Source organism: Drosophila subobscura, chromosome U, assembly GCF_008121235.1.
Source record: "Drosophila subobscura isolate 14011-0131.10 chromosome U, UCBerk_Dsub_1.0, whole genome shotgun sequence".
Classification (NCBI taxonomy): domain Eukaryota; kingdom Metazoa; phylum Arthropoda; class Insecta; order Diptera; family Drosophilidae; genus Drosophila; species Drosophila subobscura.
Window position 1 is genome coordinate 12,531,279 of NC_048534.1, and position 13,357 is coordinate 12,544,635.

The following is a 13,357-nucleotide window of genomic DNA, read 5'->3' on the forward strand; positions in this document are numbered from 1 at the left end:
GCAAATACATTTTGTAGAGTAAACATTGCCTCTCGCCTCTCGTCCCTCGTGCCTCCCTCGGCTTTAAGCGTTCCACATGGCGGATGATTAATCAGCAAGCACAAGCGACTAATGCACTTAGTGAACAGGGCTATGACATTAAAACTTAAGTGTTGCCCGCACTTAATTTAAAATGCATGTTAAAATGCCATTAAGTTGAAGCAGGAAGTGCCGATACCGGGGCTACTACTGTTCTTGATGATGTACTGACCTGGTACCCGGGGGCATCTCGTACGGGGGCATTCCGTACGCGTTTATTGAACTCTGGAGATGGCGAGATGGATAGGGGACACTGGGACAAAGGCAATTGCAGGAGTGGCATCATCATCATTTCATTCGCATGCAGCCAAGCGTTGCATATAAATTGCCAAAAATTATTAAAATTTGATGCCTTAGCAGGTAGCACAGGGTTCACAGCTCATCTGACTAATTACGAAGTTGTTTTTGTTGTGGCTTTTCTCGGTGTTTGTTCGCTTTCGGTTGGTATAATATCAAAGGCCAGTGCGTATGTGTTTTTGATACTCTACTTCAGGAGCAATGAATAATTCGAAATTCAGTTTAAAGAAGACTAATTTGGCTTGCATTCGATTTGTGTTGGTCCACTCACCCTCAAGGGTATTTCAAATTCGTTTAGCTTTGATATTTGTTTTCATCTGGAAATGCATTTGTCAGCCAGATGGGCTTTGTACTTGAACCCACCGCAGTACACCGGACACAGCACTCCACCCAACGGACACATCTCTACCCGCCGGATTTCGTACACCACAGAACCAGAACCCATAAACAAGTCAATATGTATACGGCCAAACAATTAAAAAACGTCTTAAAATACATGAAAACAACAGAGGCTTGAACTGTCTGCGATTTGTACGATAAAAACAGAGCAAACGCTGGCAATTCGTTTTAAGTTCTCAGATAAGGCGCGAGTACAAGGAGCCCCCCAAAAATGAACACGAAAATTACCTGTCGGCAAGCTGTCGCGGTAAATTAGATACTTCAAAATTTAAAACCTCCCAATTAGGCTTGGGAAAAAATTAGTTTAAATGAATTGGCCATTGAGAAGTAGAGGATTTTCAGCATCCTTAAGCAAAGGATTTCTGGGAGAAGCTCCCCTTGTGCAGAAGCTCCACAACTGAGATTAGCTTCTGTCGCGATCCCCTACGAAACACGCTGAGACATGCCATCCTCACATAGCTTTTTGACATCAACTGATCTCCTAGCCTAAAAAAGAAACTTAATTTCTTCTCTCGAAGTTTACGCTCCACCGCGATCGTAACTCAATCATGATCTTCAATGCGGCTGCAGCCTTGACCTGGTTCTTGGCGAGGGGCGACAATAAAAGCAACAACAGCCGCAAATTGCAGAGACGTCTTTGGCCATAGGCTGCATGCAACACAAAGCCACGGGCAACAGGGGCAGCACCATAGCACCGAACCGGTTTGCCAGTTTTTCCCATTGCTCAATTATGTGCTTTTATGTATACACTTGGCAAAGTGTATTATGCTTTTAATCAGATGCTTGAAATACCAAGAAGATGCCACAATCTCGAAGCACTAAGAAATGCTCATGGATCGCAATTATAAGCAGCAGATCGCGGAATTCCTCAGCTCACTCATGACTGCCAGTTGGGTGGAAGGAACATGGCGATTCAGAGCAGCGGCCAGGCAGGTACCTGATTATTATGGGACACTGCATATGAAAGTGTATCAAATGCGTCAGTTCTTGACCGTCTAGCTTCGGTCCTTGTTTTTGCTGTTGTGGCGGCAGTCGCTTAACTCGGGTGCCGCCTGTGGCGCTCACGCAATACGCAACAGCAGTTTGTGGGCGTGGATTTGCACGTTAACTTAAATAGGTTTTTTTTCTCCTACCAGCTCCCTCTCGCTCTCCCTCTTCTTTCTTTCCCCTCTGTTATGCTCCGCTTTTGGCGGTCAACAGGTTGATGCGTGTCTGCTGTGTGTGTGGGCGTGGCTGCAAGTCAAAAAATCAAACAAGTCCACCGGTCCCCTATGTAAGTGGTAGTAATTGTCGAAAGGAAATCGCCGATAGTGGGTTAATGGGCAGAGGAAACACGAATGAACACGTGTGAAGGATATCAATGTTGAGCATTTCTGTGCAGCATTTTGTTATCCGCAGAAGTAAGATGATGATTATATTTTCTTGGGAATTTAAGTGCTTCGTTTGCCAATCTCTTCTTGACACTTAAGCGTCATCCTTCTTCCATTTGTTTGTTATTATTTCTACAGCTCCAGTCTTTGCTGATGCTTATCGAGAATGTACAGAGATGAGCATACTGTTAGCATATTGAAACCATCTAATAGTTATTACAGAATCTTTCTTACATTGCTTGTGGGTTGCTGAGCTTATTTTTTGTATTTGCCGCTGGAATTCCCTGTGTTTAATTAACTGCCTAAGCTTTACTGCTAACTGCCGGCTGCTGCTGTGGTGGCTTCCCGCTAACCAGCATTCTACTTGCAACCGACATGCCCCCCCCTCCTGCGATATCCTACTTTGGTGGCGCAACATGTTGGTGTCGGGGTGTTGTAGGTTTGTTTTTTATATGGTGCCTGCGGCCGCTTTGAAAAAGCTTTTGGGGTTTGCATTTTCTCTCTTTTTACGCTTTTAATGGTCGTCCCCGGCGGTGGTGAGTCTCCAGCCCCCCAATGAAAGGGTCCTTCAATTAGAAATGTAACTGCACAGCAAGTGTGGCTTAAACGAGGCTTCCCCCCATGGTCTTGTTTCCCTTATCGCTGGTTCATTTTTCCCAGCAAAATGTAAATTAAATTTTTATTATGCGCCCTTTTTACTCTTAAATAATTATTATTACTGCTCATTTGAAATGGAAATTCTTTTGAAAATACTTGTATTGTAGACAAGACAAATGTTTTTTTAGTTTAATCCAAGTCTCCCAGTTGATCTTTTGTTTTAATACCCTTGAAAGGTGCAATATGGAATTTAGTATATTTTTTGGTTCCAAAAATAGAAGTGTTTCCCACGATATAATTTACTTATTGAATTGTTTGTGCATGTGGAACATTATGGAAGAATTTGTGGACAAGTTGCAAGCAAGAAATCCATTATTTAGTTTAAAATTAAAATCAATACAGGCACCAGCTAAAATATAATAAAATCGGCAGATATTCATACAGTCGAAAAGCAGTTTCCTTTCTGGAATCTTTTGTCTTAAGATAATTTCATTAAGCTTTACTATAAGTAGCTCCTACATTTTATTATTATTCCATAAAATTTGCTGATGGCAAGGGTATCCAAATCTCCCTTTGGCTGTTGCTGCTGTTGTTGCTTCTATTGGCATCGCCTCGTGCTTGTCACCGCTTGTCTTTTCTTCGCGTTTGTCCATTAATTTGCACTACAAAGAGTCTACCGAGCAACCGGTTTTGGAGAGCCTCACATCTAATACCAAGTTCAAGGTCAAGACAGAGACCGAGACCAACACAGAGCCGGTGCATCACAAAGGTGTGACTACCTGTACCACTACCTACCGAAGCAAACCAACCCAACAACGAAGCTCTGTACCACCACCTGAGATTTACAGTCCGTTGTGGTCGCGAGGGTGGGGACTCGGACTCGGACTCAGACTCAGACTCTCCATGGCGGATACTCATGCCTCACTCATTCAAATCTGTGTTTAATTACACAGTCTCGGCTGTACTGACTAAACAGTTTTGCTGTTTTATTTTTTATGTTTCGCCAATGCAATTGAAAGATTTTTCCCACGAATTGCGAATTTTCATTAACCCATTGGCTTTGAAACGTCAAGTGCTTGGCCACGAGAACCAAACCGAAACGAGCCGGCACCTTGCCGCACCGCAGCGAAGGGGCGGCACGTTTTCCAATTGAACAGCCTCTAAGAATGCTCTCCAGTTTGAAGGGTACTCGATAATACTACTCGTATAAATATTTATTTTAATAGGTAATTTGGTAGACAGGCAAAGTGAGAGGCGAAAGAAGACATTTAAATGACAATCAATAATGATATTCCAGCATACTTCACTTGAAGAGACCAGCCATAAAAATCCTAAGGGAATACATATTTACTGCCCATAAATATAAATATTTAAATAAAGGCATGAAAAGTGATTTTTCAGCGAACACCACTGCCACGTTTGTGTTTATTTACAGATTTAATCAAATGAAATTAAATGAACATGAATTACTTAAGATATGTATTTCGATTGCTCCTTTTTTAGGTACTTCCAACGCATAGTACCCTATTGATGGTTGTCTCGCAAAGTTGCCTTAAAGTTCAAATTAAAATTCAATATTTTTACACACAGAAAAACATAATTCAAATAAATGTTTAAAATTCCCAAGCCACAGCAAGATGCATCGAATGAAAATATGAACTCCATCAATCCATGGCATTTGTTCAGATAAATCTATGCTCGTACAATCCTTAACTCTATTCATCTTCCATAATTCTAGCCACATACCATATGAAGCCTACAGCTCTGCACTTCTTTTAAGAGATTCAATCAGTCATAAATTGGTCAATTTCACTCAGAAAATAATCCAAATCTAATCCGCAAATGCTGCCAATTCGAATCTCCCAACGGGTTGCACACAAATCGCATTAAAAGCCAACCAAATCGCTTCCGAGTGCAAACAAGAGAAGTGACACGGTGAAGTATGGGTGAAAAGTGAGTTCAAATATTGATAAATGACCCGATCCAGCTGCACCACGGATAACCGTATACTAGGTGAAGGAGTAAACTTTTTGAGTGGTGGCCACATGTGCAGCGTGATTTATGAACGCCCCAGCAAAGAGTTGAAGTTCATTATGAACCTTTCTGATGAATGCGATGGATGTCTAATTTGCATGGAGCGTGCGGCCAGGATAGCACTCAAATGTGTTCCGGCATCCAACGGAATCGAATCGGGCTCTCCGTCAGAGCCCAGCCACTTTGTAATTATAATGCCAGAGCCCAGAAAACCCCAGCCGTGATGCAGCGGAAGCATAGCAAAAATAAAAAAGAAATATATGGAATCCCTAAAAGCAGACGTAGAAAAAAAACCATGAGGGAGAAAATACTGTTTAAACGGATATCCTAAGTGTCTGTCCGGGTCTCCGGATGGGACGAGACTCCGCACTTTTGGCCTGACAGTCATTTCCGTTTGGAAGTTTTTCATTGCTTCCCATAGAGAGTGCGACCCAGAGCGCAGAGCAGTTCGGTCGGTCCTAATGAAAACCTGTTGCTCAGAGACAGATTTATGCCATCGTAAAATATGCCATTTGAATCTGGGAATTTAATTTTAATGTCGCAAAAAGCTCTACCAAAAGGATATGGATGGGTGGGTGGAATGGGTTGTTGGTTGGTGTTGGTTTAGGCCAGCTATAGACACCGAAACCCCATCGAAACAGCTCGAGATGAACACGTGAGAAAGGGTTCTCTAGGGGTAGCAACTACGTCTAATTGATTAAGTTAAAATTAAATGAATTTGGTGACTTAATTTGGTTATTCTCACTCCCTGCAGAGCAAAGTAGTTACCAAAGTGGTGAGTGAGTTTTATTTTTGTAAATTTGAGATACATTTTATATGATTTAACTCCTTCTAGTTATGTTCCCTCACATCGTATCACGCTCTCATCTCTCACACAAGAATGACACACCGCAGAATCCAGTCAAGCCAACCAGACCAGGCCGAAACCCACACAGCACAGACAGCGACATTCAAGCCAGGCCCCAGACCCAGACCCGGCCCGGGCCCGGGCCGGACCCACCGTGAGCACACGCGTCGGGGTCGGCCATTAGGCAAGAGAGTGTGCTGTGCTATGCTGCCATTTTCTCGTCTAACGGAAGTTGTCTGTGTTAATGGAATTACATGAATTTCAACTCTGAACCGCAGAGTAAAAGAGAGAATACCCTGGCAGGCGACATTTCCGTAAATGCATGGCCCATAAACTTTGCGTGGAGTGGGGCGGCGTTACGGATTGCGGCTAAAGCGGGTGAAAGTTTTTTGTTCAAGTTAGAGACTGAGCGAATGAGAGTGAGAGAGACGGGAAATGATAATGGCTCGAACCGACGACCGACTTATCGCATTAAAGTCGAATGCACCATAAACATAATCCACTTTCGGATTTCCGTGGCACAACCCAAATCGAAACAAAAGCAAAACAAATGTATGTCGAATATTTCTGAGTTTCCATTCCATTTTCCATTCAATTTTATTTTAATACACTTTCAACAAGCTCCATTCCACCAATTCCTTGAAGGAGCTGGGGTGCAAGGGTGGCATATCGTATCCTGCATATGTCAAGCAGCGTTTATTCCGTCTCCTTGGAACTTTCAGTTTCCATTTGCTGCTTTGCTTGGCTCAGTGCCAGTGCAAAAGCATCAACTTAGCTGTTTGTTGTTTTTTAAATAGAGAACAGAATCCACGCTCCTCAATGCATACTCTACAGCACCTTTCTGGCCTTGTGACAATGTCTCAAGCCAACATGGCGCCTAGAGTTCTATCTCAAGGTAAGATCAAACGTCCAAGCGTCGGACTTGGTGGCAGACAAATAAGACTACTGCCTCGGACTTTCGCAAGAGTTGGGGTATCATATTAAAGACTCCAAATTTCTAAGAGAGGATATACAAAATTTTAAATATAACAAAAAAGAATATCAATAATAAAATGTAAAGTAATAATTTAATACATATTGATACAGAGACTTGAGTCTAGAGCCCAACACTTGGCTGCACCCTTGCATTTTCCTGTTGGAAATTGATAGTGCAGAATTATCATGATAGTTATTTCATTTATTTGGCCTTGGTTTCAGAGGTGACTTCTTTAAATTTAAAACTTTCTTGGCAATCAGCTGATCGATCTTCAATGAAACAATAATTAAGTATTTTCAATTACTCAACACTTGAAGTACTCAGGGTCGGTCACACTTAAAATAAACTTTAAATTTGCAATTTTGAGTGCGATGAAGGCTTCAAAATGCAGATCTATGTTGGACAACTCCCTGAAGGCGTCTAAAACTGGACTGATCTTATTGCTATCCCGTTACAGGGCAGAGGCTTCTACGGATCTGTTTTTCAGAGTGTCCTCTGTGGGTGATCTGTGGCTTAAAAATGATCCAAATTTAGGTGTGATTAATATCGATAAAATGGAGTACCTACTCAATTCTCTATATTTCATCAAAGGAGCCTTTGAGTGTCAGCTCCAAGAAATCCATTTAGCTCGAATGTATGGTGTTTTGTGTCAGTCCAGTTGTTTGGCAAATCTATGCCACAATTTTCAAAGTGTTAACATTTCTGGCACTGAGAACTATAGTCGAGAGCTGCTTAAAAGGAAAAAAGAAAAATTACAATGGGTGAGAGCTGCTCTTGAAGGATTGATTGATTGATCATTCTTTATTTATTATTTCTTAACTTTATAGAAGGCCATCAGCATCCAGTTATGATACCTAACGATTCGGCATTGCGGATAATTCCTGAAAATCAACCGGGTGTCGAGAGGAAGCCTTTCATTCTACATTTCAGAAGGTCGATTGGTCGCGGTGCTTTTGGGCGTGTCTACGTCGGTACGATTGACAGTTCCTTCAAGACGATGGCCATCAAGCAAACCTACTTGGATACGAACCTTTGCTATCGCGAGCCGGAGATAATGATGCGGCTGCAGGGCCACTGCAACATACGGCGCCTGTACATGCACTCGATTGTGAAGCTGGGGAATCCGCTAACGGACTACATGCTACTGATCATGGACTACATACCCATGACACTGACGCAGTTCATCCACAGCTCGCTACAAAATGGCCAAAGCATGGACATGCTCTACATTCGCATAATCTCATATCAACTCTTCCGCGGACTGGCCTATCTGCACTCAATGCAGATCTGCCATCGCGACATCAAGCCCGATAATCTGATGATCAACGACTCCACGATGCTGCTGCAAATTTCCGACTTTGGCAGCGCCAAGATTATGCACCACAAGGAGGCCAGCACCACCTACATCTGCTCGCGTTTCTATCGAGCCCCGGAGCTTTTTGCGGACTGCCAGTATTACAGCTGCGCTGTGGACATCTGGAGTGCCGGCTGTGTGCTCGCCGAAATGTTCACGGGACAAGCACTCTTCCACAGCGTCCATCACAACGAGGAGCAGCTGCGCTGGATGGTTCACACCCTGGGCCCCCGCGGTCTGGAGCATGCCCCAAACATCAATGCCGTGTGCGGGTATCATAGAGGTTCCATGTATAAACGTAACTTCTGGGTGAATATTCTAGGCCGAGAGGTGCCCCACGATCTGGCCCAAATGCTCAACCGCTGTCTGGTGTACGATCCCAAAAAAAGGATCTACCCCATGTCAGCCTGTGCACATGCAAGCTACGACGAGCTGCGCAGCATGGAGTTCCAAAATATCAAAATGCCCAACGGCTACGAGTTGCCACCACTTTTCAACTTCAGCGACTACGAGCTGAAGATCCAACCAGAGCTGTTGGTGCAACTGCTGCCGCTGTGCCTGTACAACAAGTGGAATCCTGTCGAGCCCAACACCTTTATAGAAACAACTACAAAATATGTTCCCGTTAAAACAAAAGATGAGACCACGGCCTAAGCCCACTTCTCTGCACCCCTGACACATACATACACACACACTCAACAATTGCTGTTCATTAAGAATGTTTTACAACACTGAAATAAAACCAGAACAAAGGAAGACTTGTGACAAATAAATGCTAAGCAATTGCGTTGAATAAACTAAACACAAGCCATGGAAGGCTTTTTTTACTTAAAAATTTGACAGCATTCGCTCGGCCTGCGTCTTAGCACAGACCGGCCCCGCGCGGTTGTTCGGTCGTCTCTTGGTGGAAATGTGTTGGGAATCAAGTAGGCTTTTGCAGGAAAGGAACGCTACGCCGACCGACCACCCAATTTGAGCCAGAGATTTGCCAGTTGAACTACAGCACTCGTAGCGTAAACATCTTGGAAACAGAACAAAAATCGAGCTCTAACAAATCATAATTTTTGGTGATAAATTGCGTTGACAAAAAAGAAAAAGTGAACAAAAAGTTGGTGAAAAATATTTAAAACTCAAAGAAAATACAAAATTGTTTTAGTTTTTGTTTTTATTTGAAGCCATGGAGTTCCCATCAATGGTGGAACGCACTGGCGACCGTCTGGTGGTGCGCAATCTGTTCAATAATACGGCCATGTATCAAATGCCTGTTGGAAACAATGCTGACGATGACACCGGGGGTCCGGAGGTTAATTTACCATTACTCGCACAGGAAGCTGAATGGTACCAGGACAAACCTGCCGCTGAGGGGGAGTTGCCACAATTGCCGCAGTGCAAGATACGCAGAAACTACAGCTGTGGCCATTGCGCATTCTTCACCCAGAATCCGCGCAGTCATCTGTCGCACCTGCGCGATGTGCACGGCGAACGGATCAGCATAAACGAGTGCAAGCTATGCCTCTATGCCTCGCGCCATTTCCAGAAGCTGGTGCGTCACATGAAGATGGTGCATGGCTGCACCGATAAGTCAAAGCGCCTGCCCGGTGAAGAGGGGCAGGGGCAGGGGCGTGGCAAGCGCAATATAAGTCGCGAGGCACTCAAGCGTCGCCTGGAGGAGAGCATCGTAATGCCACGTCCGGCTGCAGCTGTGGCTGAGGCAGACGACAGCAAAGGCATCTCTCCCAGACTGGTGCACATAATGCAGAATGGACCCTCGCTGGAGCAGCTTAAGACTGAGCTGAAGCAGCAGGAGCAGGATTTGCTGGCCAAGGTGCAGGCCTACAATCGCCAGCAGGAGATGCTGGAGCTACAGAAGATCGTGGCCAATGGCGATAATATCTTTTCGATGGCCTTTGAGCTCCAGCGCAAGATGATGACACCCACGCCGGACACAAACGACTCCGTCCAAATGGACTTTCAGAACAACAACAGCAGCTCCGATTCAGAGGGCAGCAGTCCGACCAACGAGGAGGCTGCCATGTCCAACGACCCAAAGAAGTATCAGTGCCAGAAGTGCTCGTATAGCACGCCGATTCGTGCCCGATTCAAGAAGCACGTCAAATACCATTCGATGCCCCTGATCAAGTGTGACTTGTGCGACTTCCACTCGCCCTACAAGTGGAATCTGGACAGACACACCAAGAACCATGGCGCCGCTGGGCACTTTAAGTGCAGCCTCTGTGACTTCAGCACGGACATCAAGCAGTCACTGACCATACACGAGCTGAACCATCATGTGCCCGCCGTGGGACATCCCACTCGTCGTCGTGCCGCCAAGGAACTGGAGGGCCAATTGGATCTGAAGCCGAGCAGTTCCAAAAAGCATTCGCCATCCATCGACGCGTCCTTGGAGTTGACCGGGATCACCTGCTCCCACTGCAAACAACTCGTGCCCAGTGCCATGGAACTGGTCAAGCATCTGCAGTTGTGTCCGCCTGCTTTGGCCAACACTAAGCAGCTTCTGGCTACTTGCCTGCCCAGCCAAGACGTGGCGGCCTCAACAGAGGAGGATTACCCAGCACCAGCCAGTGATGTCAACTACTCCGGCGTGGAAACAGCTCCTGGCTATGGAGAGGTGAACAGGAACCAGCTCATTGAACGCTCCACTAAATCCTTATCTGGTTTACAGGTCACGGAACCGTACTTCGGCAATGATGCGAATGACTCGACGCCCATGAAGAAGGTCTTCAAATGTCCACACTGCACTTTTTGGGCAGCCACTGCCTCGCGCTTCCATGTTCACATTGTGGGCCATCTCAATCGGAAGCCCTTTGAGTGCTCGCTGTGCTCCTATCGCTCCAACTGGCGCTGGGACATCACCAAGCACATCCGCTTGAAGACCAATCGTGACAAGTCCCACAACCAGGCTCGTGTGCTGATGAACGATGAGACTGGGCGCCGCAACTACACAAAGTACAATCAGTATTTGACTCTAATGAAGGTCATTCCAAGCACCGAGGATTTCAAGGCCGCACGCACGGCTGAACAATGCGATCCAATGACAGAGATGATGACTGAGGAAGGGCCGCCAAAGAAGAAGCCGCCTTTAAAGCACGTTGCAGACATGGAGGATGCTGGTGATGGTCAGTCATTCCCTCGCAATCTCTGGGACACGGATTTGGGGCTGCAGCAGCCACAAGCACCCACAGACGTGAATGAGTCAGCCACAAACGATGAAGAACAGTAGGGAAGGCTACAATCCATCCACAAAACAATTTAACACTGAAATGAACAAAGAAAAACTAGTCCTATAATTATTTAGCTTACACTACTTGTAAATAGTTCCAAATAAAACATTTAAACACTGACACGGAAGACGATGCACGAGTTGGTTGTTATCTTTTCTACAGTGAGATAAATGTGTATTTAGTTTAGAAAAAAACAATAAATAGTTAAGGTTTAGGTTTAGAGAGTGTGTGTAAGCCGTACAATAATTTAGTGGGAGTAATGAACGCGATCCATATCCAGCTAAGCTTAGTCTCGATTACTACAAAATTTTGATCACGCAGCTTTTCACAGCAAACATTCCTGTATGATAAATAATACTATGCATATTAAGACGACTAGCGGCAACAAGAAGCAGATCTCGTCCACGCTGAGCGTGAACAGAAGCTGCCAAAGATCCAAGCAAAAGTATAGAGCCTGCAGTAGCCATAACCACAACAACTAAGCCGTCTGGCACTGGACGCTCTCAAAGTGTGGCGAATTTCCGTGCTCCTCATCGTCCCCGTGTGGATTTGGACGCGCTTGTGGCTTGTAGTCGGTCATCTCAACCTCCTCGGCTCCCTCTGGAATGACGATGTGTTCCCTGGGCGGCAGCACTTCCTCCAACAGAGCCATCTGCTCTGCTGTGGCAAACCCATTCTCAGGAAAATTCACCTTAAACTTCATATAAAGGTCACCCGTGTCCGTGGGCGAATTGAAAACGGGCATGCCACCGCCACGCAGCATCTTGATGTGATTGTGCTGCAACACCTCTCCAGGCTTCGTGCGCAAACACACGCTCCGGCCATCCAAGTGATTGAAGCAATGCGTATAGCCGCAGAGAGCCTCGGTTAGGCTGATCTCCAGGTCTCTCATGTAGAGATTAGCGTGACGTCGTTGAAAGGTTGAATGGTCTTGCTGGGCGAGCACAATAATCAGTTCGCCAAATTCGCCGCCACGCATCTGGTGTCCCTCTTTGGCAAAGGGCACTTTCAGCATATGTGGAGCACCACGCTCCACAATCAGATCCCGTTTCATTTTCTCCTCCACAAAGCCACTGCCACGACATGGGCTGCATTTCCTGTTGTCTTTGATGGTAAAACCACGTCCATCGCATGCCGGGCAGGTCTGCAAAAGCGAAAAAATTTCAACGACTGCCAACAACAAGACAAACAACAAGAACTAAAGCTTACAGCATCGAAAGGGCTTAGACCCATGAAGGTAAAGGCAGCAGCTCGGCCGACACCGCCACAAGCCTCGCAGCTCTCATGTGCGTCCTGGGGCCCACCATCGCCGTTGCATTTGTCGCACAGCTTCTGTCGACTGTATTCCACCGTTTTCTCCATGCCACCCACATAAATCTCCTCCAGCGTCAGCTCCAGCTTGATGACCACTTTTCCCTCACGCTTGGGACGACCACCGGTGGCCCCGCCGAATGGAAACCATTGGCTCAAGAGGTCGGAGGCATCAGCGAAACCTTCGGCGCCCTCCTGCAGCCCCTTCAAACCATGGCGGTCGTATACGCGACGTTTTTCCGGATCTGACAGCACCTCATAGGCAAAAGCTATCTCCTTGAACTTGTCACCAGCATCGGGATTTTTATCTGGATGGAATTCTTTTGCCAATCTGCGATAGTTCTAAGTAGTGCATCCCCATAAACATTATAAAATGCATTTCCAGAAAAGGAGAATTGCGCTTTACCTTTTTAATTTCGTCATCGGTTGCATCCGGAGCCACTCCCAGCACTTCATATAGGTTCAAATTGTCCATGTTTATGCAACTGAAGCCCCCTATAAACTAAAGCTACAGTACATTGTTTCTGTTGTACAACCAATTATATTTTTTGTTTCATAAAAAAATTTCGACTATGACAGTAATTTCAGTTCATTGTTAATTAGTGTGACCAAGTGCGAGAGCTGGGAAATCTCCTTCAATAAATAAATTACGAAAATACCATTAATGCAAATGCCAGCAAGAACAGTAGAACCTGGCACAATAGAACATCTTGCGTTCATTTAATTGAAACATGTTTTTAATGTTTTTTGTCCATCATTCATGATAATAATATGAATTACATTATCAATTTAACACATGAAATTCGAAAAACTTAAGGGTAATATTGAATTATATAATAGTAACCTTTGAGA

General features: G+C 45.1%; 3 protein-coding genes across 4 annotated transcripts; 2 read left to right on the forward strand and 1 right to left on the reverse strand.

Annotated features, from left to right (window-relative positions):
- The first annotated feature begins 7,224 nt into the window (after positions 1-7,224).
- On the forward strand, positions 7,225-8,635 carry LOC117900016 (protein kinase shaggy). Its single transcript, XM_034810202.1, has 2 exons — positions 7,225-7,359; positions 7,426-8,635. Exons 1-2 carry the CDS (start codon positions 7,356-7,358, stop codon positions 8,604-8,606), a joined length of 1,185 nt encoding a protein of 394 aa, XP_034666093.1. The 5' UTR covers positions 7,225-7,355; the 3' UTR covers positions 8,607-8,635.
- A 308-nt stretch (positions 8,636-8,943) lies between these two features.
- LOC117900015 (PR domain zinc finger protein 5) lies at positions 8,944-11,317 on the forward strand. 2 transcript variants are annotated; one of them, XM_034810201.1, is made up of 3 exons: positions 8,944-8,965; positions 9,128-10,581; positions 10,636-11,317. In XM_034810201.1, the coding sequence occupies exons 2-3, from the start codon at positions 9,130-9,132 to the stop codon at positions 11,191-11,193; spliced, it is 2,010 nt and encodes a 669-aa protein (XP_034666092.1). In that variant the 5' UTR covers positions 8,944-8,965; positions 9,128-9,129; the 3' UTR covers positions 11,194-11,317. The 2 variants fall into 2 exon arrangements, with proteins under 2 accessions (XP_034666092.1, XP_034666091.1); XM_034810200.1 differs by lacking the exon at positions 8,944-8,965 and adding an exon at positions 8,968-9,060.
- Positions 11,318-11,334: 17 nt separating this feature from the next.
- LOC117900017 (dnaJ homolog subfamily A member 1) lies at positions 11,335-13,072 on the reverse strand. The gene is made up of 3 exons (XM_034810203.1): positions 12,912-13,072; positions 12,404-12,847; positions 11,335-12,338 (listed from the first exon to the last, which is right to left on the reverse strand). Exons 1-3 carry the CDS (start codon positions 12,978-12,980, stop codon positions 11,673-11,675), a joined length of 1,179 nt encoding a protein of 392 aa, XP_034666094.1. The 5' UTR covers positions 12,981-13,072; the 3' UTR covers positions 11,335-11,672.
- Between the last annotated feature and the right edge of the window lie 285 nt (positions 13,073-13,357).